The sequence below is a fragment of the Phoca vitulina genome, unplaced genomic scaffold, assembly GCF_004348235.1.
Source record: "Phoca vitulina isolate PV1807 unplaced genomic scaffold, GSC_HSeal_1.0 scaffold4, whole genome shotgun sequence".
In the NCBI taxonomy this organism is placed as follows: Eukaryota; Metazoa; Chordata; class Mammalia; order Carnivora; family Phocidae; genus Phoca; species Phoca vitulina.
In genome coordinates, this window is record NW_022589707.1 from 67,651,587 (window position 1) to 67,676,330 (window position 24,744).

The 24,744-nt window shown below is 38.4% G+C and overlaps 1 protein-coding gene across 12 annotated transcripts in view; it reads right to left on the bottom strand.

The window, feature by feature from the left end:
- Positions 1-24,744, bottom strand: part of ADAM22 (ADAM metallopeptidase domain 22) — a 220,734-nt gene that overhangs the window by 178,697 nt on the left and 17,293 nt on the right. For all 12 annotated transcript variants that reach the window (XM_032402232.1, XM_032402235.1, XM_032402231.1 and 9 more), the window contains exon 3: positions 7,590-7,666. In XM_032402232.1, the coding sequence (XP_032258123.1) occupies positions 7,590-7,666 (77 nt within the window). The remainder of the gene's footprint in view (positions 1-7,589; positions 7,667-24,744) is intronic.

Here is a 24,744-nt window from a genome sequence, read left to right on the forward strand (position 1 = left end):
CATACTTTGGCAAAGATACTATCAAGCCATGGCAGTCAGGTCAGATCATAACTCTGAGAGTAGGGGTCCAATTTCATTTTCTGAGAATGGACGTCCCCCCTGCTTTTCACACTGAAATAGAACGTCAAGTGCCTTGGACCAGAGAAAGAAATAATGTGCCCTTTTCTCTGCCTGTCTCTGAGCAGAGGCTATGTCTGTGCCCTCCCACTGCTGGCACCAACCCTCCACAAGAAGGGCCTGTGGATGGGTTTGGGCTTGTGGGTTCTTGGAGTGACCACTCCTGGCCAATGTGAGCAGCCATCGCTGGTGTGCCCAGCAAAGCAGCCCTCATGAGGTTCACTGCAGGGGATCTATCAGAGGTAGAAAGAGAGTGGCAAGGTAACAGACAACAACAAATCTCATAAATAGCTGAGGGACACGCTTGGAGATGGAGGTAACTTAGAGCAAAAAAGCCAGCAAAGGCTTGTGCCGTAATAGTTTACATAAAAACAGGAGGTGTAATTCCATTCTGTAGTCACAACTAGAAAGGCCAGCAACATATGGGCTACAACGATGAATTATGCAACATGACAAAGTTATCAAATAAGAAAATCAGTATGTTCACTCAAATTGACTAGAAAGGGATTCAATAAAATCTAAATCTCATTCCCTTAAAAACAAAAAAAAAATTATTAAACAAGATTTGGGATTGCTTTATCATGATAAAGACTAGCTCTCAAAAATCAATAATCAACATTCTGCTTAACAATGAATACTAGAGATATACCTATTACCAAAAGAACCAAGACAAAAATGCTATTATCACCAAGTAATAGAGTTCAGGAACTTCTAGAAAAAGCATCAAGGTGGACAATAGTAATACGAAGTATCATTTTGGAAAGAAAAAAAGAAAGCTTTCATGATTTTCTAGTCATATTACTGTCAAACTAGAAAATCCAACAGAAACAAAGAAAAACCACTAGCATTATTAAGGAAATTAATAAAGTTCAACACAAATCACTGATTTTCCTTATGTCATCAATAAATTATAAAATATAGAAAAATATCCACAGTAGCAATAAAAATTACAATTTCCATGAAAAGGTTCCACATGAAATGTTCATATAAAAACCAAAGTACTACTTAATTTTACTGAAAGACAAAACAGATGTTAAAATTTATTTTTTTTAAAGATTTTATTTATCTGTTTGTCAGAGAGAGAAAGAGCACAAGCGGGGGAGTGGCAGGCAGAGGGGGAAGCAGGCTTCCCGCTGAGTAAGGATCCCGATGTGGGACTTGATCCCAGGACCCTGGGATCACGACCCGAGCCAAAGGCAGATGTTTATCTGACTGAACCACCCAGGCGTCCCATAGATGCTAAAATTTAAAAGAAAAAAATACACAATGGTATTGGATGGAAAGACTCAGTACCTATAAAAACATATACTTTTCCCAAATTAAAATCTAGGTTTAGTGAGAGTCCAATTAAAATTCCAAAAGGAGAATGACGAAGTTATTCTAAAATTCCATATTAGAAAAGGCAAAAATATATAAGAAATTTTACAAAAGAAAACTAATAATGAAAGAGTTTTCCATGCTAGATATTGAAACACTTATAAAGCTACAATAAGTAGTATGGTGGTACCAGGCCAAATAATTAACGAACAGATCTTCAGAAGAGATTGCTCTGGGAAGACATTAAAATATACAGTAACTAAATATGATGAACACAGGATGACAAGTCAGTGGGGAAAGGAGTAAACACTACAAAATACGGTGTAGGGAAACCAGCAGCCTCTGCTTAGACTATCATCCAAAGCCTTTTCTGTGGCCTAGGAGGCCCTACATGATCTGGGTCCTGCTACCTTTCCAACCTCATTTAATAACTACCTTGACTTACCGTGTTCCAGCCTCTTATGCCACCTTCCTATCTTTTAAACATACTAAGCTCATTCCTGCCTCACGGCCTTGACACCTGCTATTCTCTCTGCCTGGGGCCCCTTCAGTTCAAACGTCATCCCTTCAGAGACAGCCTGTCTCTGACAACCACTGCTCAAATAGCACCCTCACCTCTAAACCAGGCGCTGTCACCCTGTAAAATTTATCTGTTAACACATTGTCTTTCTGACTAGAATACAAGCTCCCTAAGAGTAGGGTCATTCCTTCCTTGTTTCTACCAAGCCCTCACAGTCTAGAAAAACTCTTAGCACTTACTAGAGGCTTAGAAATTTACATATATGTGCGTATATATGGATGCGTGTATACATGTATGTGTATGTATACATTGTGTACATACATATACATGTGTGTACACATGTTTAAATACATATATGGTATGTTTATATGATGAAGATAAGGACCCTTATTGGCAGGGACCATTCAATACAGATTTATATTCTACAGAATAATTTTGCTTTAAATGTACATATAAACAAATATTTGCCATAATGAATTTAGTTAAACAGTAAGATATTAAGTTACAGATTTATTAATAATAGTGAAAGACATATTATGTTATTTAGTATCATCACATAACATCATCATTTAATTATAATCTAATCCCCATCGCTTATTTTTATCCACACTGTAAATAGAGCAGAGTTAAGGAAATGAGACTTCCAGACCTAAATTCCAATTCCAATTGGAGTCACACCCTATCTTTTGCCCACTGTGATTTCTACTTTTCCTGCAAATTCAAGAGTGATAGTACAAAGCAATCAAGAGGTGACTAATTGGCAAATGATTCTGCTAAATGAGAGAAGACAAAACTGAACTTGCCCAGTTGAACAGAATTTGGATGCTTCTTGTCTGATCTTGTTCCTGCTTCTCCCTCTCCCCCCACCCCAACCCTATCTCTACACCACCTCCCATTCGGCATGGGCAACCCCATCTGCTGACAGCCATCATGCCTGATCCCTAGCTGTCCTCCCCATCCCTCATTGTGAAATAGGGAAAAAAGACACTGACATAAGGATCCTAAGTTAGAGAACTATTTTTCTTCTTATTGGAATAAGAAGAGGGAGAAAATGTGTAAAATACAATCAAAATTTAGGAGTAGGATCATCTAAGATCTCCAACTGTACCACAGACTCCCTTACCAAAAACAGGCTATAAAAGATGGGCTCTTTCTTGCTAACTCTATGTTTCACATCCTAAAATAACTAATCACATCCATGTGGAGTATTTGCTTCTTTGTGGGGTGTGTGGGGATGGGTATGTGGGGGTATGGGTATGCCCACATGTGTGTGGTTTGTCAGGTCACCTGTTGTAAAAGGATCAAGGAGATATTGAAAGGAAACTTTTTCAATATCTGTGCATCACCCTGGGCAGTTTAATTATCCACTTTTTGAAGAATGGGAGAGAGATGTACAGGAAAAGAATTGCTCCAATAATACATACATAATATATATATTATTATATATGTAGTATATGTATAATTACATATATATAATAAATATATATATATACACACACACACACACACACACACACACACACATACACATATTTGGTATAAAAACATCTTCATTGAGTCTTTCTCTTTCTCAGGAATGTTTCACAATAAAGTATAATACCAGTCACTGATCTCTGAAAAGGTCCAACGTGGACTTGGGACTGGTTTGACCAGGCCAGGCCATATGTTTGGGTTTTTTAAATACCTCTCTCCTAAAGAGTGAAATTCCACAACTGTGTGACCCCATGAAAGAACTAAAAATCGCTTGACAAAACAGGAATTGGCTGTGCTTTTCATGTGTAAACATTCCATATTCTTTATCTGCCTTCTGTAGAAATTACAACCCAAAGGCTGAACTTACATAATTTGGTTACAGATAATTTTGTGTACCAAACACTCAGAAGGAATATTATGTAATGACACTTTTCCTTCCATTTCAATCTAAAAATATATATTACTGAGTCCATTCTGCAACTGGAATCCAGCTACACGTAGACTTACTTAATCTGCCTCTGGTTTAAAACAAATTAAAGAACTCTACCAGTTCCACAGCCCTAGAACTGCTTCATAAGAAAAATAGCTTTTAAAGAGTATATTCAGGGGCGCCTGGGTGGCTCAGTCGGTTAAGCGTCTGCCTTCGGCTCAGGTCATGGTCTCAGGGTCCTGGGATCAAGCCCCACTTGGGGCTCCCTGCTCAGCAGGGAGCTTGCTTCTCCTTCTCCCTCTGCCTGCCGCTCCCTCTGCTTGTGCTCTCTTTTTCTCGCTCTCTCTCTCAAATAAATAAATAAATAAATAAATAAATAAATAAATAAATAAAGAGTATATTCAATTTTTCACCTTCCTGCTCCTTAACTAACACAACCCCAAGACTATATATAAACTGAAACCATGAAATAAAAACATTCTTCACAAAAATTAAAAGAAAAAATCTCTGTATCAAATCATCCTGGCTCTTAAAACTTAAAGAAACCAGCTACCTGCCACCTATGTGTAACAAAGATCCCAGGAAAAAAAAAAAAAAAAAAAAGTACTTTGTATATTCTTCAGCCCAGCAACCTCCATTTATGTTATTATTTTATACTCTGCTTCTTTTTTATATATATATGTTCTGTACTTCTTGCAATTTCAAATTTTCACTGCAATAAGAGAAAAAATGCCCAAGGGAGGTTTTTGCCAGTATCTCAAAAGAAATTCTGCTCTACCCTTAGTCTTTCAGAGTATCCATGCTCTGGTAAGTATGGCCCATATGTGTTTCTCCTTAGGAACAGAATGTTTTGGGGCTGAGATTTCTCCAAAGGAATGAAGTGGTTTAGGGTAGAATGGACATGAATAAATATCCTTTCTTTGTCTGAGAACTGAAAACCAAGGCTTTACAAATGTCAGGAACCAGAAAGCAAGGATGAGCTATCCACAGGAATAGTGATTTAAAGGAGGGATGGGAGGGAATTTCCAAGTGTGGACTTCCCCTACTTATGCTATTAAATTTGATTTTCTCATTAAAAACATTAAATGAAATTTAAAAAATAAAGGAGGGATAGGAAAGAGTCAATGAACTAGAAACTTAGAAATCTGAACTTTCCAAATCACACCTATATACAGATGCTCAGCTTTTGGAAGCTAGTCCCAAACACTTAACCTCTGTTTCTTTTTTGCTGTTTGCCTTCTCCCCAGTTGACAGCCTCCATCTTTATCTGGTCTCCTCTGTGTCCTAGTGGATTCCGGCCTCTGGTTTCTAAGTTTATATGGCTTCCCAGGCTGGAATTTAGTATCTATTCTGCACAGCAGAAGAAGGAAAAGATAGCAAGGAAGGAAAGAAAATCTCTGCCCTCAAGGTGCTTATATTCTAGTGGGAGGAAAAAGATAATAAACAAAATAAGTAATTAAAATATAGAATATTAATTGATCATATGACAACGCTGGTATATTTGAACTTCTTGACCTGCAAAAATGGCGATTTCATATGAGTCAACCTCTGTATTAAACGGCGATGAATATTATTTTAAAAATGAAGTAGGGGAGAATAAGTAGTAGGGTTGATGAAGGATGACAGCAGAGAGGGTTACAATTTAAAATAGGGCAATCCGGGGTCCCTGGGTGGCTCAGTAGGTTAAGAGTCCGACTCCTGATTTCAGCTCAGGTCATGATCTCAGGGTCATGATCTCAGGGTCCAGAGATCAAGCCCCACAACTGCTCTGCACTTGGCATAGAACCTGTTTAAGATACTCTCTCCCCCTCTCCCTCTGCCCCTCTCCACCCTCCTGCTCATGAGTTCCTGCTCTTTCTTAAAAAACATAAAAATAAAAAAATAAAATAGGGCAATCCATTCCTATGGGGCACAATTATGTGAGACTGTTTTTGCTACTTTATCATTATTTTTCTAAGGAGCATGCATTCCTTTATAATGAGTTTTTTAAAACTTTATAATATCAAGCTTGCTGAAAAACCGCAATGAGTCACTTAAACATGTAAATTTTAGGGCACTTACATCAAGTAGGAATATAAGATACAAATCATATTAACACAGTCTTATGATCTATGAAATTAGATTAAATACTGTGTGGTACAAAGAATCTAATTATATATGTTTTAAGCCATTAATTTTAAAAACAAGCAATAAACTGTATTTTAATGAGCATAGTAGAAATACAATTTACTTTTTTTTCTTTTTTTAAAGATTTATTTATCTATTTTAGAGAGAGATAGAGAGTGTGTGCATGCATGCATGAGCCGGGGGAGGGCCAGAGGGAGAAGGAGAGAAAGAACTCCAAGCTGACTCCCCACCAAGCATGGAGCCCTATGCGGGGCTCAATCCCATGACTCCAATATCATGACCAGAGCCGAAATCAAGAGTAGGCCACCCAAAGAATTTAGCCACCCAGGTGCCCCTATGTTACATTTTTTTAAAATTTATGTTACATTTTTAAAATACACATGATCAAAGAACAAACAACTCCTATTAATGGATCACCCAAATAGTTTCCACCTAAAACAATGCGTTTCAGCATTTAAATTGTGAACTACAAAAATGTGAGGAGAGGAGAGAAATACTTATAAAAGGTATCTATGAGACAGCTTAATTAAAAAATAAACTATGAGTGCCTGGGTTGGCTGTCAGTTAAGCGACTGACTCTTGGTTTTGGCTCAGGTCATGATATCTGGGCTGTGAGATCGAATCCTGCATGGGCTCTGCGCTCTATGCTCAGAGCATCTCCTGCTTGAGATTCTCTGCCTCTCCCTCTCCGTCTGCCCCTCCCCCACTCTCTCTCTCAAATAAATACATAAAATGTAAAAACTAAATAAAAAATGAACTAATACATGGCTTAAACATTAACATAACACAAATGGAATTATAACACTTTGTAAATAAATTCCACAAAAACTAGGATACTAGTAAGACTAATTATTAAATTAATCCATTGGACATGGCCTGGAATCTAAAAGGAAGATGTGAATTCTCCTTCCAAATACTAACTGACCCAGCTCAATAATCTGTTCATATGTGCCCATTCCCCAAAAGAAATCTAAACCAGTACTGCTCAACAGAACCTTTTGCAGTGATGGAAATGTTCTGCCTTGTCCCTAAGGTAACCACTAGCCACACATGGCTAATGAACACTTGAAGGGTGGCTAACAAAACTGAAAAACAGAATTTCCAAAATTATATCATATTTACAGAATAATCACAGTACCCTAAATCTCAAAAAAACTGACTCCCAAATCAATGCATCTAATGCCATTATTAGGGGTCACACATCATGCAGCTAATCCTCTGAATCATTGAGCAAAAAGGGTAACTCTTTTCTGCTGTTCTTAAGAAAGACATTTTAATACCCAAAATATTATTTTCACAATTTACTGCATTCATAGGAACTTAGGTCAGATATATTCTTATGCAAAATATTAGAGTAAGTCTTGCCCTCCACATTACCTTCTTAAATCTGTTACAGCTGTTCAATTTCAAACGGATATCCATTTCCTATTATTTGCCAGACTTTATAACTTACAATCAATAGATACAAAAGTTTTAAATGTAGTCATTTAACAGATAGGGGAAGATGAAGTAAAATACAGTAAGAAAACAAAACCTTACAAAAGGTTATAAAAGTGGATTGAATGTGTATCTGACAAAATGAAGTACAGCTCAACCAAGACTTACTGGTTTAGCACGACGTCAAGAATAAAGGATGTTCCAAAGGCATCAACCTGGAAGCTTGCCTGGTCAACATGAGTCAACTGTAATATCAAAAAGATAAAAGGTACTTATTATTCAGCCACTGCAATCAGACAATAAGCATTTCTTACGATGATTCAGAAACGTTTATAATATTATAAATTAGAAAAACGATTCAACATGGAGATTAAATTAAAAAAAGTAAAATCCACACCTTTTTATAAGCCAAGCATTCACCAATCTGAAGTAAAGCACCACCTCACCCAAGAGGTTAAGTACCCTACCTTTCTGGTTTATCTCAAATGGCTAAACAGTTCATTTCCAAGAAGACTACACTTCATTCATTTTACTCTATATTAAATGACTGGCTCCTTTAAAATTAAACTTTGTACATTAAAAAAGAGGGAAAAATATGTTCAATTCAAGAGTAAAATACTAACAAGGAAGATATCTAAACCTCCACAAAAAAAAATTTTCATCCTACCTGAAATATACTTTAAAATTAATATTTCAGTTCTAATTTGCCAAACATAATTTTATAGAAGTTTCTTCCACATCTTCCTAGAGCAAAACTGAATCTCTGCTATCTACTGAAAATATCGCCTATGAAAATTTGTTTGGAAAAAAAAAAATCACTATTTCTTATGCTATTCTAGGAACTCCCAGAGAAAAATCACAAGGGACTCTAAAAAAAAATGTAATGTTACCAATAACACTAATATTAACATATTGAACAATCATGTGCATTAACTGAAGAGAAGGAAACAAAACCATTTATTCTGTTTGATTCTCCAAATATTAACTGTAGCTCTAGCTAAGCAGTAGAACCATGAACTAAGTTTTTTGTTTATGTTTCTCTAGTATCCAAAATTTCTAAAATAAACATGTATAATTCCAACAGTGAGAATAAAAGAATCTATTTATCTATTATCTATTTTATAGATAAAAACCATCTGAGCAACCGTATTTAAGTAGTATGTGAGGCAGATGGTGTTACTGTTCCCAGAGAACCAGCACATCTTAAAAAAAAGAAACATCCTAGGATTCTGAGGGCCATTAAGGACACCTCAATCATCCCTGGGATTTTCACACATAGTAAGTTTATGGTATTAGGTGAAAGGAGAGAGAGAGCGCTTAATTAATAATAATAAAGCTTTTTGGAAAGAAAAAACAATTCTTATCTTTAAAGTATTTGAAAGAAGTAGGGGTAAGAGAATGTAATACCTCAGGTGCTAACACATTCCAGTCCCCATGGAACCCCAAGAATGAAGAACTATTTGGATACCTCTCAGCCTCATTATTTCATTAACCATTCAACTTTAACTCCTGGTTCTTCCCAGGTAACACCAGGCTATCACCAAACTCTGGCTTTTTTTCCTTTTTATAATTTTTGAAGCCACACCTTACTCTTCATTCCCGTATCTGCCACAGATCATATTCTCCCTGATCTAAAATTGACTCTTTACCAAAACCCAAATGTAAGCCCCAGATTTTCTACTGTACCAAATACAAACTTTCTCTCCCTGGATATCAAGATCCTCCACAGACACCTCTCCCCACCCCAGACAGAATGGTACACAAGTCTCCAAGGCCCCACCCGTACCCTATCCGTGGTCAGTTCTCCCTTCTCTTTAATTCATCAAGCTGGGTGCATTCCAACTTTTTTTGTGGCTTTCATTCATCACTTCTGTGGAGTGCCTTTCTGAACCAACCCTTGGATAATGATCTTCACCAAGGCCACTTCCCAGAAATGGCCCCTATCCATCCTTCAAGATGTAGCTCAAGCTCCTCTTTGTATCAACCTCTTAGGGCTGTCCTAACAAAGTACCACAGACTAGGAGGCTTCAACAACTGAAACTTACTTTCTCATAGTAAGGCTGGAGGCTGGAACTACAAGATCAAGGGGTAGGCAGATTTGGACTCTCCTGGGACCTCTCTCCTTGGCTTTTCACTGTCCTCACGTGGCCTTTTCTCTATACCTGGCCCACCCTAATGACCTCATTTAACCTCAGTTACAGCTGTAAAGGCCTTATCTCCAGAGTCACAGCAGGGGTTAGCGCTTCAACACAGGAATTTTGGAGGAGACACAGTTCAGTCTAAACACTCCTCTTCCTTGAAGTCTTCCCAGTCTTTTCCAACCTCCTTCTCTCCTCCTCCTCAATACTGTTCACTATGATACGAGGGCCTCAGGACTGACCAGCATCAGGGACTCAGTATTTCCTGACTGACTCATTTTATCAGTCACCTGGATACATAAACGAACAACAATGGAACAGCTATAAATTACCTGCTTACAGAAGTGCACTCCTTCCATCAAGGTTGTTCTTTTTTTTTTTTTTTTTAAAGATTTTATTTATTTATTTGAGAGAGAGAGAGAATGAGAGAGAGCACATGAAAGGGGGGAGGGTCAGAGGGAGAAGCAGACTCCCCGCCGAGCAGGGAGCCCGATGTGGGACTCGATCCCGGGACTCCAGGATCATGACCTGAGCCGAAGGCAGTCACTCAACCAACTGAGCCACCCAGGTGCCCCATCAAGGTTGTTCTTAATGCCACGTCAGTGGATAATGTCTTTACTTTTGTCTAAAAGCTTTCTGAGTTTCCGGAAGTGCTAACAACCATGTTTTGGAACAGCCTGAGGATAGCGCTGCTTCCCAGCACTGATGTCTCCATTAAAACCTCTCTTCTCTCCATTCTTTCTTGGTACTTAACGGGGGTGAACGGGGCAGAGGCCCCATGTTATTCATCATGGTATCCTGATTCAGTGTAGGGATCAAGATAACATCACCGTTCTTTTTCAGCAAGATACTTACTGTTTATATTAATTTCATCTAATTCTTACGTTTTGTTTTTCCTGCAGCTTCAGTTTAAAACATCTAGTATCTTATTTTATTGATCTCGCATGTGTCCCAAAGAGAAACGTATTACTTAAATTCAAATCTACTGACAGCAATGTTTAACTGCTGTTTAGCAAAAAACATTTGCATTATTGATAGTAATAGGAACAACAGTATATTAATATTGTTTTAATCTAAAGCAAGCTTCCTTAGTCTGTATACAGAGTGATTCACTCAACAAATACCTTCTGAGAGTCTCGCAAGTGCTGGGAACTATTCTGATTTGGTGAAGAAAATAGACCATGTTTCTCTGTTAGTGGAGCTTATTTTCTAGGGGAAGGAGACAGAAAGTGACAAATAAAATGACAGAAGATGAACAATAAAAAATAAACTGAGAAAATAAATACACTATTCCCAGATTTAATAAAACAAGGTAAACAGGTGACCAGGGTGGATGGGATTCTAGGTGGTCCTGGAAGGCTTTGGAAGGAACTGGCATCTAGGTGACACATGAATGACTAAAAGGAATCCGTAGTAGATAGAATAATGACCCTACAGATGCCCACACTCTAATCCCCGGGACCTATGAACATGTTACCTTACATAGCAAAAGGGAATTTGCATATGTGATGAATTTAAGGATCTTGAGATGGAGAGACTATCCCGGGTTATCCAGGGGGGCCCAATTTATAAGACCAGAGTCTTAGAAGGGTCAGAGTCAGAGAAGGAAATGTGATAATGGAAATAGAAATTAGAATAAGGTGAGGCAAAAGCCATATGCCAATGAATACTGGAAGCCTCTAGATACTGGAAAAGGCAAGGAACAACTCTCCCCTAGAGGAACACAGTATTGCCAACACCTGCATCTTAGCTTTGTAAAACCCATTCCAGCTTCTAATCTCCAGAACTGTAAGAAAATTAATTTTTGTTGTTTTATAATATTAAGTTTGTGGTAATTATTACAGCAGCAATGGGAAACCAATACAGCATTGCTGGCATTATTCCTCAACGTTTAGAAAAGCAGCTCCCATGAAGAGCTGATTTCACCAGTGGTTCAATGTCATTCTCCTCCGTGGATTGGTTAAAACCAAGGCGCTCACAGCTGTAGCTCAGACATCCACGAAGGCACGAGGATCAAACTCCAAACACAAGGCTGCCCAGCCAAACCAAACTTGCCGTGGTGACCGCTAAAATAAATGTTAGCATGGTTTCCTTGCATTCTGTGTGGCCTTCTCTCTTTCCAGAATCTGCCTTCCCCATGTTTGACTTAAAAAGCAGGCCAAAGAACTCTGACAAACAAACTGAGGGTTCTAGAGGGGAGGGGGGTGGGGGGATGGGTTAGCCTGGTGATGGGTATTAAAGAGGGCACATACTGCATGGAGCACTGGGTGCTATATGCAAACATTGAATCATGGATCACTACATCAAAAACTAATGATGTAATGTATGGTGATTAACATAACAATAAAAAATTTTTTTAAAAAAGCAGGCCAAAGAGAACAAACATATTTACGTCTTTAGGTTATCTTGGAGAAACAATTAAGTAGAATTTAACTGACTTCATGCTATATTAACAATCTAGCTTCTTAGCCAACACCATCAATGGGAGCCAGGATGGTTCTCAGAAAGTTAATCTTAGACCCTGCCTTTTTAGTTCAAAGGAAAAGTAAATGTTTGAGAAGAGAGAACTAGTATAATATCAGGATTTTCCTCTTTTGGGGGGGGGGGGTATGCTAACATATATTGCCAAACAAAAATTCTAATACTTATTAACTTTCATTTGAATGTTAAAAGGTAGTAATGGCTCTCAGAGATATGTAAAAAGCGTAATTTTGCAGAAATGCATTCTTTCAAATTACTACATAAGAATGATTAGCGATTTTGGGTGCCTGGGTGGCTCAGTCGGTTACGCATCTGCCTTCAGCTCAGGTCATGATCCTGGAGTCTGGGAATCGAGCCCTGCTTCGGGCTCCCTGCTCGGCGAGGAGTCTGCTTCTCCCTCTGCCCTTTACCCCGCTCATGTTCTCTCTCTCTCTCACTCTCTCTCTCAAATAAATAGATAAATCTTAAAAAAAAAAAAAAAAATGATTTGCGATTTTGAAAACAATCAAACATTTCAGTATCATACAATAATATGGAGAAAACTCTTAGAGCTCATATAATACAACATCTTTATTTTACAAATAAGGAAACAGGCCATTGTGGGCAAATGTCATTTGCAAAGTCACACTACTCGGTAGAAGAGGCTGTTCACAGCACGCTTCATCCCAGCTTTCGTTCTGCAGCTTGGAGGTGCATGCAGGTTTTACTGAGTTCTTAGGAGTAATTATTATAATAGGAACATTATTTTAGAGTCATTAAAATGCTCTAAAGAGCATTTTTAAAGCATATGAAAAGAAAATTAAACGATGAAAAACAATGTTTAGAACTCTGTTTTCACCAGAAAAGTCAACAGCGTTACCACATCTGACACAGAGCACATGTTCTGAGGCCAATTTGATTAAAACCTAAGAAATTAAGAATTAGTTTAAAGTGGACATGGAAATCCATCTTTTAATGAAAAAAAGTTACACAGACATGGTAAAGTGTGTGAGTGTATGCGTGTGTTTTAAGGACTGAGGCTGACATCAAAAGGAGCTGTGAAACAAAAGACTGAGGGAAAAACATGGAAAGATATAAAATAACTATCCAGATGGCAAGAAAACTTAATAAATGAATAAAATTATGTAAGGATAATTTTAATTTCAAATTTCAAAAATGAGTCACAGAATTTTAGGACCAGAAGAACCTGCTATAAATTCCCAGATTGAGGCTTATTTATTATTCATGGGTAACAGCTGAAATTTAAATGTGAAGCTCACATAACTCCATGCTCCTGTGCATTTTGCCTCCTGGCAGCCTTTTTCTCCTTGCATCTCCTAGAGCCCATGAACCAGGGCCAACCTACATATCCCAAAGATCAAATAAGTACAAATGAACTTTTCAAGACTGCGTTATTCATAACCATTTTTTTAAAGCTAAGTTGACACTAAAACTTTCATGGGAGAATCAGAACTTTGACACAGAGAGAAAGACAAGGAAGTTTGGGTTTTTAGTTAAGCCCAACTTGAATAATGAATCAATGAATACCAATGGATGGGAGTATTACCAGTCAAATGGTATTGTGTAACCCAGTAACTGTGAAAGTAATTAACATTATTAGAAAGAAGTCTTTAATGCACGTAACAGAATCTTTAGCTTTGCTGCATCCTAAATACTTCTTTGCTCTTTGATTGCGTCAAGGTAGTTTAAAAAAAAAAAATACAAGTGTACATCTGAGCTCAGTAAAAAACAAAATACCAATAATCACTTGCATATATTATCCCTTTTTTTTCTATAACAGAAAAGGCCAATTGAAAAATCACCATAATCTCACTATAATTACTCCACGGCCTTATGTGAACTTCTGACAAAAGAGCTCAAAGAGACACATCTATTAACACTAAGATTCCTCATTCTACAATTTGTTGGGGCCACATCAGCAGGATAGTGTTCCCCTGGCTAGGGGGTTAAGATAGGAAAATAATTCCATGAAGTGGAATTCTGTGCAGAGCTAACATGTGTGAGCCTAACGCGTAACCAGTTCCCATGGTTTTCCCCTTTAGTTGAACTTGCTCTCCAACTCAAATGCCAGTTCTTGCACTGACTTTATTTGATGTGAAAAATTTTACAATTGAGGCAAACATGTTCAATCGATGGGACATACCCTTGTTTTGGGATGGATGACCCAAGGGCAGATATTATGCCATATAAATCTCTGCACCTAGGAACCTCTAGGTGAAGCCGTATACATCACAAAAAGAAAAAAAAAAGAAAAAAGACTTTCTTTAATGAGTTCTTGACAAGCATTCTCTGAATTCGCCTGGCTGACGCTTCCAGTTCTGGTGGCACTGGAAGCCCTAAAGGCTGTGATTCCCTGGTGGCCAAGGGTCCTTCTCTCCAGGGGCCCCTGCTCCCACAACTAGAGGCAGAGAGACTGTGCTGACAGGCACCAGCTCTGATGGTCTCATCTTCATTCAGGAAGTCAGGCAGCCTCATTACCTATTTATGCTCCAGCTATCTTCTGATAAATCGGTCTCTCCATCATCTTGGCCATTAACCGCCCATTACTAGGCCTTCATTTAGAGCCTGAACAAGAAACGCTTACTCGTATAATTCTGAAGTCAGAGCAGGCCTTTAAGATCTTTAGTAGCCTGAGAACAATATAATATGTAGTGTTATTGAGCCGTAATTAAATCTGAGTGCAAGGAACCCCAACGTTTCGTTGCAACAAAATCAGCAAACGAAAGATGAATCAGCCCTGGAAAAAGGATACTCTTCCTTACTGCAAAAAAGTTGGGGAGAAAGATGACAGGTCTTCCTGGCCTCACAAGTGACTCAATATTTAAGAGTGAGTTATGAAACCTTCCTATACTTTATCTTGCTTTCCCCCAAATGTGAACTGAAAAGAGTATTAATTATAGAATGCTGTGAGAAAAACACTTTAAAATTGTTGTTTATGGTGAAAGTCTATAAAAGCTTGTTACAAAGAATAATGTAACTACTGCAAGCTAAGTAAAAGGTAAAAAGAGCAGAGGAGGGAAAATCAGTAAACGGTTAAGCTATTACATTATCAAAAGAGTAACTAGTCAGTTCGGCTCTAAGTCAGATCATTTTAAAAGCAGGCCTTGAAATAAGGGTTGTCTCTTGCCAGCTGGGTCACAGTCTCTCCTGGAGGCAACATCGGAAACAGGCCAAGTCCAAAGAATAAAATTAAGAATGGTGAGTTCTTCACATCAAGATTCACTTCACTCAGTGCTGGCATGTCAATGGACTTTTGTTTGCTTGCTTGCTTAATTTCATCTTTTTTACAAAGATATTAGAGATGTCCGAGAGCTATGACTCATTTCCACTAAAGGGCCAGCTCCAAGCATTCAAGGAAAGAAAAATCAGAAATAACACTGAACAAAATCCCATGATGAAGAGCTGGCACATAGGAATTCCATAGCATTTTCCTTGGGAAGCAAATTCACATGGGATAAAAAGGATTTTTCTCTCCTAGAACTAAAGACTAAAACTGGAGGGCTTTCCGCTTACACATAAACATAAACTTACACATACATATACTAAACTTCAAGAGGACCAGATTCCTAACTTCCTAACATATCTCAACTGTCCACAAATTTTCCAAGAACATAGTGAAGAAATAATCCAGTAAAATATTGCAAGAACAAAGCTCCCACTTAAAAGAAGAAAAAAAAAATAGGCAGTAAGTTTCTAATGGCAAAGATATTCAAAAGATGTTTTTCATCTATAACTTGACAGTCACCCACCAAGGGCTTTCTTCATTAGGACACCAAATGAGAGAATTCCAGAGACAAGAACCCCTGCAAAAATATTTCTTTTTTGTTTGTTTGTTTCTCAAGTAGCTAGAATGAAGATTGATATGAAGAACAAAGTAGCTATCTGAACACAACTAGGAAGGAAAGGAAGAAATGCAAATTTGTACAAGAGAGAGAAAAAGAAAACATTACCAGCCATCTCGGAGGAAACCATGTCTCAAAACCATGGAATTTTCCCAGGCATGCATAGGTTAGAACACAGCAAGAAGCTGTTTCAAAGATTCAGTATGACATGAGTCTACCCCCCAGATTCTTAAACCGAAGGGCTTTCCACATACTACCAGCTGACGTCTCCAAGCTGCTTTGAAGAATAACTCCTTGCCCTTACGTTACAGGAAAACTTTCAGAATCCATCCATGATGCATGTTTGAGAGAAAACACAAATACCCCAGAAGAAAATTTTTGTTATGTGTGCTGCCTTACATGTATCTAGTCTATAGTCTTTCTGGGATGCTAACTTCAAAAGCATCAAAATCTAAAGAAATTAAGTAAGTATAATTTTTCAAACATGTTACTAGGAAAAATCAAAGAGGTAACAAGGGGCGCCTGGGTGGCTCAGTCGTTAAGCGTCTGCCTTCGGCTCAGGTCATGATCTCAGGGTCCTGGGATCGAGCCCCGCATCTGGCTCCCTGCTCAGCGGGAAGCCTGCTTCTCCCTCTCCCACTCTCCCTGCTTGTGTTCCTGCTCTCGCTGTGTCTCTCTCTGTCAAATAAATAAATAAAAATCTTTAAAAAAAAAAAAAAAAAAAGAGGTAACAAAATAATGAAATTATTCTGTTGAAGAAGGGTAATGAAAGAAACTCCAGAAATTTTACTTGTACTTTTTTCATTTATTGGAGCCAGTCACTATTAGCCCTAGCAATAAATAGATCATTCTTGTCACCTAATCTTTAGCACTAAACACTTTTCCTAGAAAAGTGAAATGCCTTCTATAAATATATTGACTATAAATAATCTCTGAAAGCAAAAAATTCTAAAAGATACTGTTATTAGGAGAGACAGAAAAGCTCAACAAATCAAGTCCTATTATCCACTGTACATCCAATAAGGCTTGCATATGCATTTCTGTGCATGTGTGTATACGTCATGGCAAGGAAAGTTTGTAGCCAACTGTAACCTAGAAAGTAATTACTACTAGATACAAGCAAAGTGTATAAGCTGGTGAGTCTGACTCCAAGAAGCCTGAATAAAAGGAATACCTGCTGCCCTACAAGAGGGAGATAGGACACAGGTCATCACTAAAGGGTCTTCGAGACTAGGACAAGCGAATGGTGTCTAATGATATAAAGTCAAAATCAAGTGTAGAGTATCCTTTGGCCCTGAAACATAAATTCATGCAAGAAAAAAAAAAAAAACCACAACATAATATTGGAGATTTCCAATTATTTTTATGACTTTGTGTCTAAATATAAAAAGAAATAAAATTCTTAGTCCCACCACTCTTTTCTTCACTGGCATACACTCGGCCCTTGCTAGAAACAACTTCATATCAAAGGCATGAGTGGCTCAGTTGGTTAAGCGTCTGCCTTTGGCTCGGGTCATGATCCCAGGGTCCTGGGATCGAGCCCCGCATCAGGCTCCCTGCTCAGCGCGGAGCCTGCTTCTCCCTCTCCCTCTGCCTGCTATTCCATCTGCTTGTGCTCTCAATCTATCAAATAAATAAATAAAATCTTAAAAAAAAAAAAGAAAGGAATGGTAGAATGTGACTCTCTCTCTGTAAGAAACAGAAAGTATAAGGAAGCAGGGTTATAAGCAGCCATGGCCTCCTTAGGGTGGGCTGGTGGAGCTGGGGAGCCCCCAGCTAGAGCAGAGCCATTTTCTCTTCCTTCTGTTTAAACTCTTGGCCTTAACAAAGGAGCACACATGCAGGGGCGCTGGATGGTTTCTGATGTTCCATAAATGACCTGGGTCTCTATGCTGCGGATGTGTTTTGATACGAAGCTGAACAAACTCTCTAGCTGTTGCCTCTACTGAGCACAAATTAGAGCCTAATGAGGGCTTCGTGCATTTGACAAGCTGGGCTAAAGAAAGGATTCCTGCAAGACATCTTGATTCTCTTTTACAAAGGAAACAGCCTGGGCACGGCCTTTCTATCCATTTTATGATAGTTTTTTTAATGGTTGTTGCTCGGAAGCAAATGAAGCAAATGTTCCCCATATCAGCATCCTCAGAGAACTGCCACCAAGCCATCCCCTTTCTCTGTCTCTGGCCTTCCCTGCATGGGTCTACCATCTCCATACCACCACCACCTCCTGACCCCTTCCATGGGCAGGGAACTGCAGGAGAACCACAGAAGACTCGGAGGAAATACAGTCTCTGTCCACAGATTTTAATTGTCTGCAAGGATACTTTACTACTATATAAGGGAATAATCCAGCGCTAACGTGTTTTATCCTAAAGAGTTTCCCTCTGTTTTTTTTTTTTTTAAGATTTTATTTTTTTATTTGACAGAGAGAGACAGATAGAACAGGAACACAAGCAGGGGGAGTGGGAGAGGGAGAAGCAGGCTTCCCGCCGAGCGGGGAGCCTGATGTGGGGCTCAATCCCAGGACCCCAGGATCATGACCTGAGCCGAAGGCAGACGTTTAATAACTAAGCCACCCAGGCGCCCCAAGAGTTTCCCTCTGTTTTAAAACTGTGCGCAGTTTCTTATGAAAAGCTGCAGAGGGTACTAGCTAAGACCCTAGATTCTAGAGCCAAATTTCCTGTCTCAAATTCTACCTCCACCCCTTCCCCAATTAATGATCTTGCACAAGTTATTTAAACTCCCTGTGCCTCAGTTTCTCCATTGGGTAAATGGGAACAACAGTCCCAACCTCAGGATTGCTGGGAAGACTGAGTATGCGTAAGGTGCACAGAACAGTCTCGCTCCATCAGTGCTGTCTATCATTGTACCACATGGGTAGCACAAGTCTGAGTACATGTAAATCGAATTTTGTTTTACATCCAGGACTCAGAATTGTTCTCGAGCTCCCCATTGTCCCTTCCAGATGACAATTCCTCCGTCCCTCTCTGAGGTCCATGCCTTACGGCTACATCACCCTCCACTCTCTGTACCAACTGCCCATGTATTCCCAACACTTAGCACTTTGCGTGGCACAAAGTATGTGCTCACTTATGAATTTAAAATAAACATGACAACTGTTCTCTGACAATAATATAAATAAAAGTTATTTTGCAAATTGGAATTAGCTGAAAACAGGAAGGAGCTCTCAGGAATATAACCATAATAAAGGTTGCTTTCATTTAGTTTAAACTATTTTATTGGCTTCTTTTAGTTCTCTAGTGGTTACAAACACTATCATTGTTAAAGAGGGTATAACTCTTCTTAGCACGTGCATTCCACTGATGGTCCTTGAAAATTTCTGACCTGTATTCCACGCCCAATTTATTCAACCAATATTTGTTAGTGAGAGTGGTAGTCATTTGGCTACATGACTTGAAATACGCATTATCTATAGGACAGAGGGAGAAAAATGGGACTTAGAGTTTTAGGGAAACTCAGTGACTTAAGTGATTCATTTCCCACCTGTTAGGAAAAAAGTATCTATTCAAAACTATTTTGAGGTGCCCCTGGGTGGCGTAGTCTGTTAAGCAACCAACTCTTGGTTTCAGCTCAGTTGTGATCTCATAGTTGTGAGACTGAGCCCCTCGTTGGTCTCCACACTCAGCACGGAGTCTACTTGAGATTCTCTCCCTCTCCCTCTGCTCCTCCTGCTCATGCTCTCTCTCTCTCTCTCTCTCTCTCTCTCTCTCACAAGTAAATAAATAAATAAATCGTTAAAGGAAAAAAAAACTATTTTGAAAAAATGATTGTTGAGCCTATTCTATAAGTTCTTGAGATAGTGACTCAACCCCTATTTGTGGTCTGTTCCAATACTGACTCATCTTATTTTCCCTCTTACATAGCTAACAAAACTCTCTTAATGCAATTTAGGCCTATTGCCTCCATTTGTGAAACAGGATATGTTCAAAGATCGGTTGGAAGCATGCCTCTCATCTCTTAGGCACAGCAGAAATTATGTACTGCTCTGTAAGTGTTACGGCAGGCTAACACCAAAAATATCTACCAACCACACAGAATAAAACATCCTGCAAAGAAAGAAAACCACAGCCATGCATGTACTTAAACATCAGAGAGAAATACATTTAACTGCATGGAAGTAATATTGTCTTGCAAAGAAGAATCCAAATGCGTAATATTGTGGGGAGGTGGAGGGGGATATATCTGTAATCTGTATGGTCTTCTTTGGTGAGAAAATGCAATCCTTTGAGAACACAGGATACAACTGAAAATACTGCCAGACACATGGATAATTCCAAATATTTACCCCAGTACAGTTTTCAATGAGACCTTCCAACACAAATCTTTGGAGTAACAGCCCTGTTACTCATAATTTACAGACACGCTAGTCTTGGGGTCATTCTACTGGCTGTTCTTTCATCCTGGAATGCTCTTCCTGATATAGATCCCTGGCTCACTCTCCACTTCCTTCCAGAGACATTTTCCCAATGTCACTTCTCTGTGAGACATAGTGGACTACCCTATTAAAAATTACAACCTATGATACCCACACACACCTATACTCCCAATCCCCATTACCATGCTGTATTTTCCTCCTTTTCCATAGTACTCACCACCTTGTAATACACCATATAACTTATCATTTATTATATGTTTATCTACCTGCTAGAATATAAGTCCCATGAAAAAGGAAATCAGGTTTGTTTTTTTTAAAATTAACTGATGTATCCCAAGGGCCCAGAACAGTGCTTGCCATGTAGTAGGCCCTCAATATTTATGGAGTGAATTTTTAAAATGTCAGTTCACAAATATAATCACACGAAATAATTCCATCTCTCTTTTCCTCTCTCTCTCTCTCTCTCTCTCGTCTACACACACACACAAACCCGTTATTAAGCCTTAATCTGAAAAAAAAAAAAAAAACAACAATGGAAAAATTTTAATTGCAAAGCTGGCAAGTTTAAACTTCATAAGAAAAAAAATCAAAGTCTATTAAATATTTGCAATCTTCTCTGTTCCCTCATTATTCAAAGATAGGATGATGAAAGGAGAGATCAAGAATCTCTAGTTCTAGTGAAAACACGCTGCAGAGAACAGGAGCTATAAAAAGGCATGATTAATAGCTCAAACATAACTAAAATACCCAAGTGCACCAGGGCTAGAAGGTACAGAGGCAAGTGTAGCTGTTTCTCTCATCAAGTAGAATGTGAGAACAAAGCCCCATGGAGACGGGACGGTCTGCAAAGACTCTCCACACAGACACACACACACACACACACACACACACACAGAGAGAGACACACACACAGACACACACACAGACACACACACACAGACACACACACACAGACACACACACACACTGCTACTACCACCGGCAACAATATCTGCACTTGGGAGTTTTTCTCCCCCTGAACACTTTCTGCAGTGAGCATATGATGCTAAAATAAAAGCATACGGACTTCTTCTAACCTAATTATTTCTTGAGAAAGAGAAATAACACAATCATCTTTGAAATAACAGATTCTGGAAAGACTGTTGAAAACTGTTGGAAATTGAGAAACACATGGTTGATTGATTAAGTGTTAAAATATTTATTAAATATGGAAATCCACTGCAAGAAAATGGAAGTTCTTCCATTGTGCTGAAGGTTATGTCTAAGGCTGGGCAGAGTCATCTCAACAAGAAGCTCAGCAAAGGGGCTTATGATCACAGCTTATGTACAATGGGACCCAAAACAACAGAATGATAAAAAGGGAAGAGCCAGAATATAAGAAAAAAGAGAACTGAGAATGACTAAAAGTTGTATTAAACGCCACTGCTAAAAGGTACATGAATTTTATGGTACATGAATTCTATCTCAACAAAGCTGTTATTAAAAACTATATGAAGGGGCGCCTGGGTGGCTTCGCTGGTTAACCGTCCGACTCTTGGTTTCAGCTCAGTTCATGATCTCAGGGTGGTGAGATTGAACCCCACATTAGGCTCCATGCTCAGCACGGAGTCTGCTCGTCCTTCTCCCTCTGCTCCTCCCCCTGCTTGTGTTCTGTCTCTCTCTCTCTCAAATAAATAAAATCTTTAAAAAATTTTTAAAAATAAAGTATAAAAACTATATTAAAAATTAGGATTGTTGTCATAAACGCATTGCAAATGCAAAGCTTTCACAGAAGAAAAATAGACTTTGTTATAAAAACTGCTACTTTGTATAAAATTTTGGGAGCCGTTTCTTCCTCAATGGTCTGTTCGTTTAGATTTTTGCCTTCCGAGGCTCTTCAAGTAAAACATGTTTTTTAAAAAGAAAACAAAACAAGCTATTAAAATAGAGCATCTTATCCTCTAATCCAGTCCTATATACAGATTCCAACACTCAGCCTGGTTTAGGAACCCAGAGTCCGACCTTTAATCCCACTGCCTGTTAGCCTCTGTGTCCTGCTTTCCTTTCAGGCCTCCCATCCCAAAGTAAGGAGGCTGCACTGTTACTCATTCAATTTTAAGAAAACAAATCCCACCTGATGTCTGAACTAATATTATGGAAACAAAATTACACAGCACAGAGAATACAGTCAATGATATTGTAATAGCCTTGTATGGTGACAGATGTTAGTTACCCTTGGGGTAAGCACAGCGTAGTGTATAGACTTGTGAAATCACTATGTTGTACACCTGAAACTAAGGTAACGTTATGTCAACTTTAATTCAGTTTAAAAAAAAAAGAAACAAGATTAACTTGTTCTGTTAAATTCCCTGGAAGAATTCAATGACGCCAAAGCTGGAACCCGGCATTACCACCAGGGTCCAAACTGTCCTACCCTCCTGGAACATCTGAAAGGAACCACAGCTCTCGTGAAACAATCCAAGAAACCCAGTGATTTTTGTACACAAGAAACTGGGCACTGATTTCATACCAAGAAATAATCATTATGGAAGCTAAATAAAAAAAAAAAAAGGAGCTAACATTTATTGAGTTCTTACTATATGCCAAATGTTCAGCCACAAGCTTTATGTGTATTATCTCCTTTAATCCTCACAACAACATATGAGCTAGGTACTATTCTTAATTGGTGTAAAAAGTTAAATGTGTGCCAAGTTCACACAGTGAGCTGGTGGCAAAGGCAGGTTTTGAAAGCATGCAGCCTAATTCCAGGCCCTCCAACTCTTAATCACTATCCTATAATACTTTTTTTAAAAACTATATAGGGAATGGGACACCTGAATGGCTCAGTCGGTTAAGCGTGTGCCTTCGGCTCAGGTCATGATCCCAGGGTCCTGGGATCGGGTCCCGCACTGGGCTCCTTGCTGAGCAGGGGGCCTGCTTCTCCTTCTGCCGCTCCCCCTGCTTGTGCTCTCTATCTCTGACAAATAAATAAATAAAATTTAAAAAAAAAACTATATAGGGACTTATTTCACTAAAAATTAAGACATGCTCTTAAAAAATCATGGGTTTTACAGTAGTAAAGTAGTAAAGTAATACACAAAGAACCATAACGGGGCTATCAAGCATAACATAAAAAAACTGTTAATTTTGCAACAAGATACCATGAGAATGGCTAAGCCATAATAATTTTTAAAAGAATTTGCAATAACCAATGATAGAAAAGGATCCAGAATATATTTAAAATGCCATACATTAGTAAGAAAAAGACAAATACCCCAACAGAAAAATGGGGGAAATATATAAATAGACCATTTAGAGGAAGAAATATGATCACCAAAGGCGCTCAATCTCATTAGTCATCAGGGAAATGGAAAGTAAAATAATTAGACACCATTCACATCCATGTTTATAAGTTTTTAAGTCTTAGGGTTCCAAATGATTATGAAGATGGAGAAATTCTCATGCACTGCCGGTGGAGTATAAACTGGTGTATCACTATATAATCTGGCATTATGTCTCTACATAATGTTGAAGTTGAAAATGCACAAACCCTAAGAATCAACAATTTCACATCAAAATATATGACCCACAGAAACTCTATCAATGGCAAACACTGCTTATAAGAGCAAAAACTTGAAAAAAATCTATAAATACATTAACATAAAAAGAAATAAATGATGGTAAGTTTATAACACAGAAAGCCAGACAACAATAAAAAGGAAAAAATTCAATTATTTTACCTATACCAGCACAAGAAATTGAAAATCAGTATTGAGAAGTAGCAAAAGAATATATATGATACCAAATATGTGCATGTACAAAATACACAAAATAGTAATATATATTGTTTATGGATAAATATTTATGTAGTTCAAGTATAAAAAAGCCAGGAAGGATGCACACTAATTGCAAGATAATGATTTCCCCTGAGAAGGATGAGGAAATGGAAGGCAGGGGAGCATGAACTGAATCTATAATGTTTATTTCTTTAAAAAAAAAAAAACTATTAAATTTGTGTTGATTCTGTGTAGTGAGTACAAGAGCGTCTATCACATTATTCTATCTACATTTTTTGTATGTTTGAACTATTTCAAAACAGGAGCTTTTTTTTTTAAGACTTTATTTGAGAGAGAGAGAATGAGAGAGAGAGAGAGCGCACATGAGAGGAGGGAGGGTCAGAGGGAGAAGCAGACTCCCCGCTGAGCAGGGAGCCCAATGCAGACTTGATCCTGGGACTCCAGGATCATGACCTGAGCCGAAGGCAGTCGCTTAACTAACTGAGCCACCCAGGCACCCAACAGGAGCTTTTTTAAATTAAAAAAAATAATAACAAAAGTTGTCCTAAGGAAATTTTTTTTTTTAAGATTTTATTTATTTATTTGACAGAAAGAGACAGCGAGAGAGGGAACACAAGCAGGGGGAGTGGGAGAGGGAGAAGCAGGCTTCCCACCGAGCAAGGAGCCCAATGTGGGACTCGATCCCAGGAT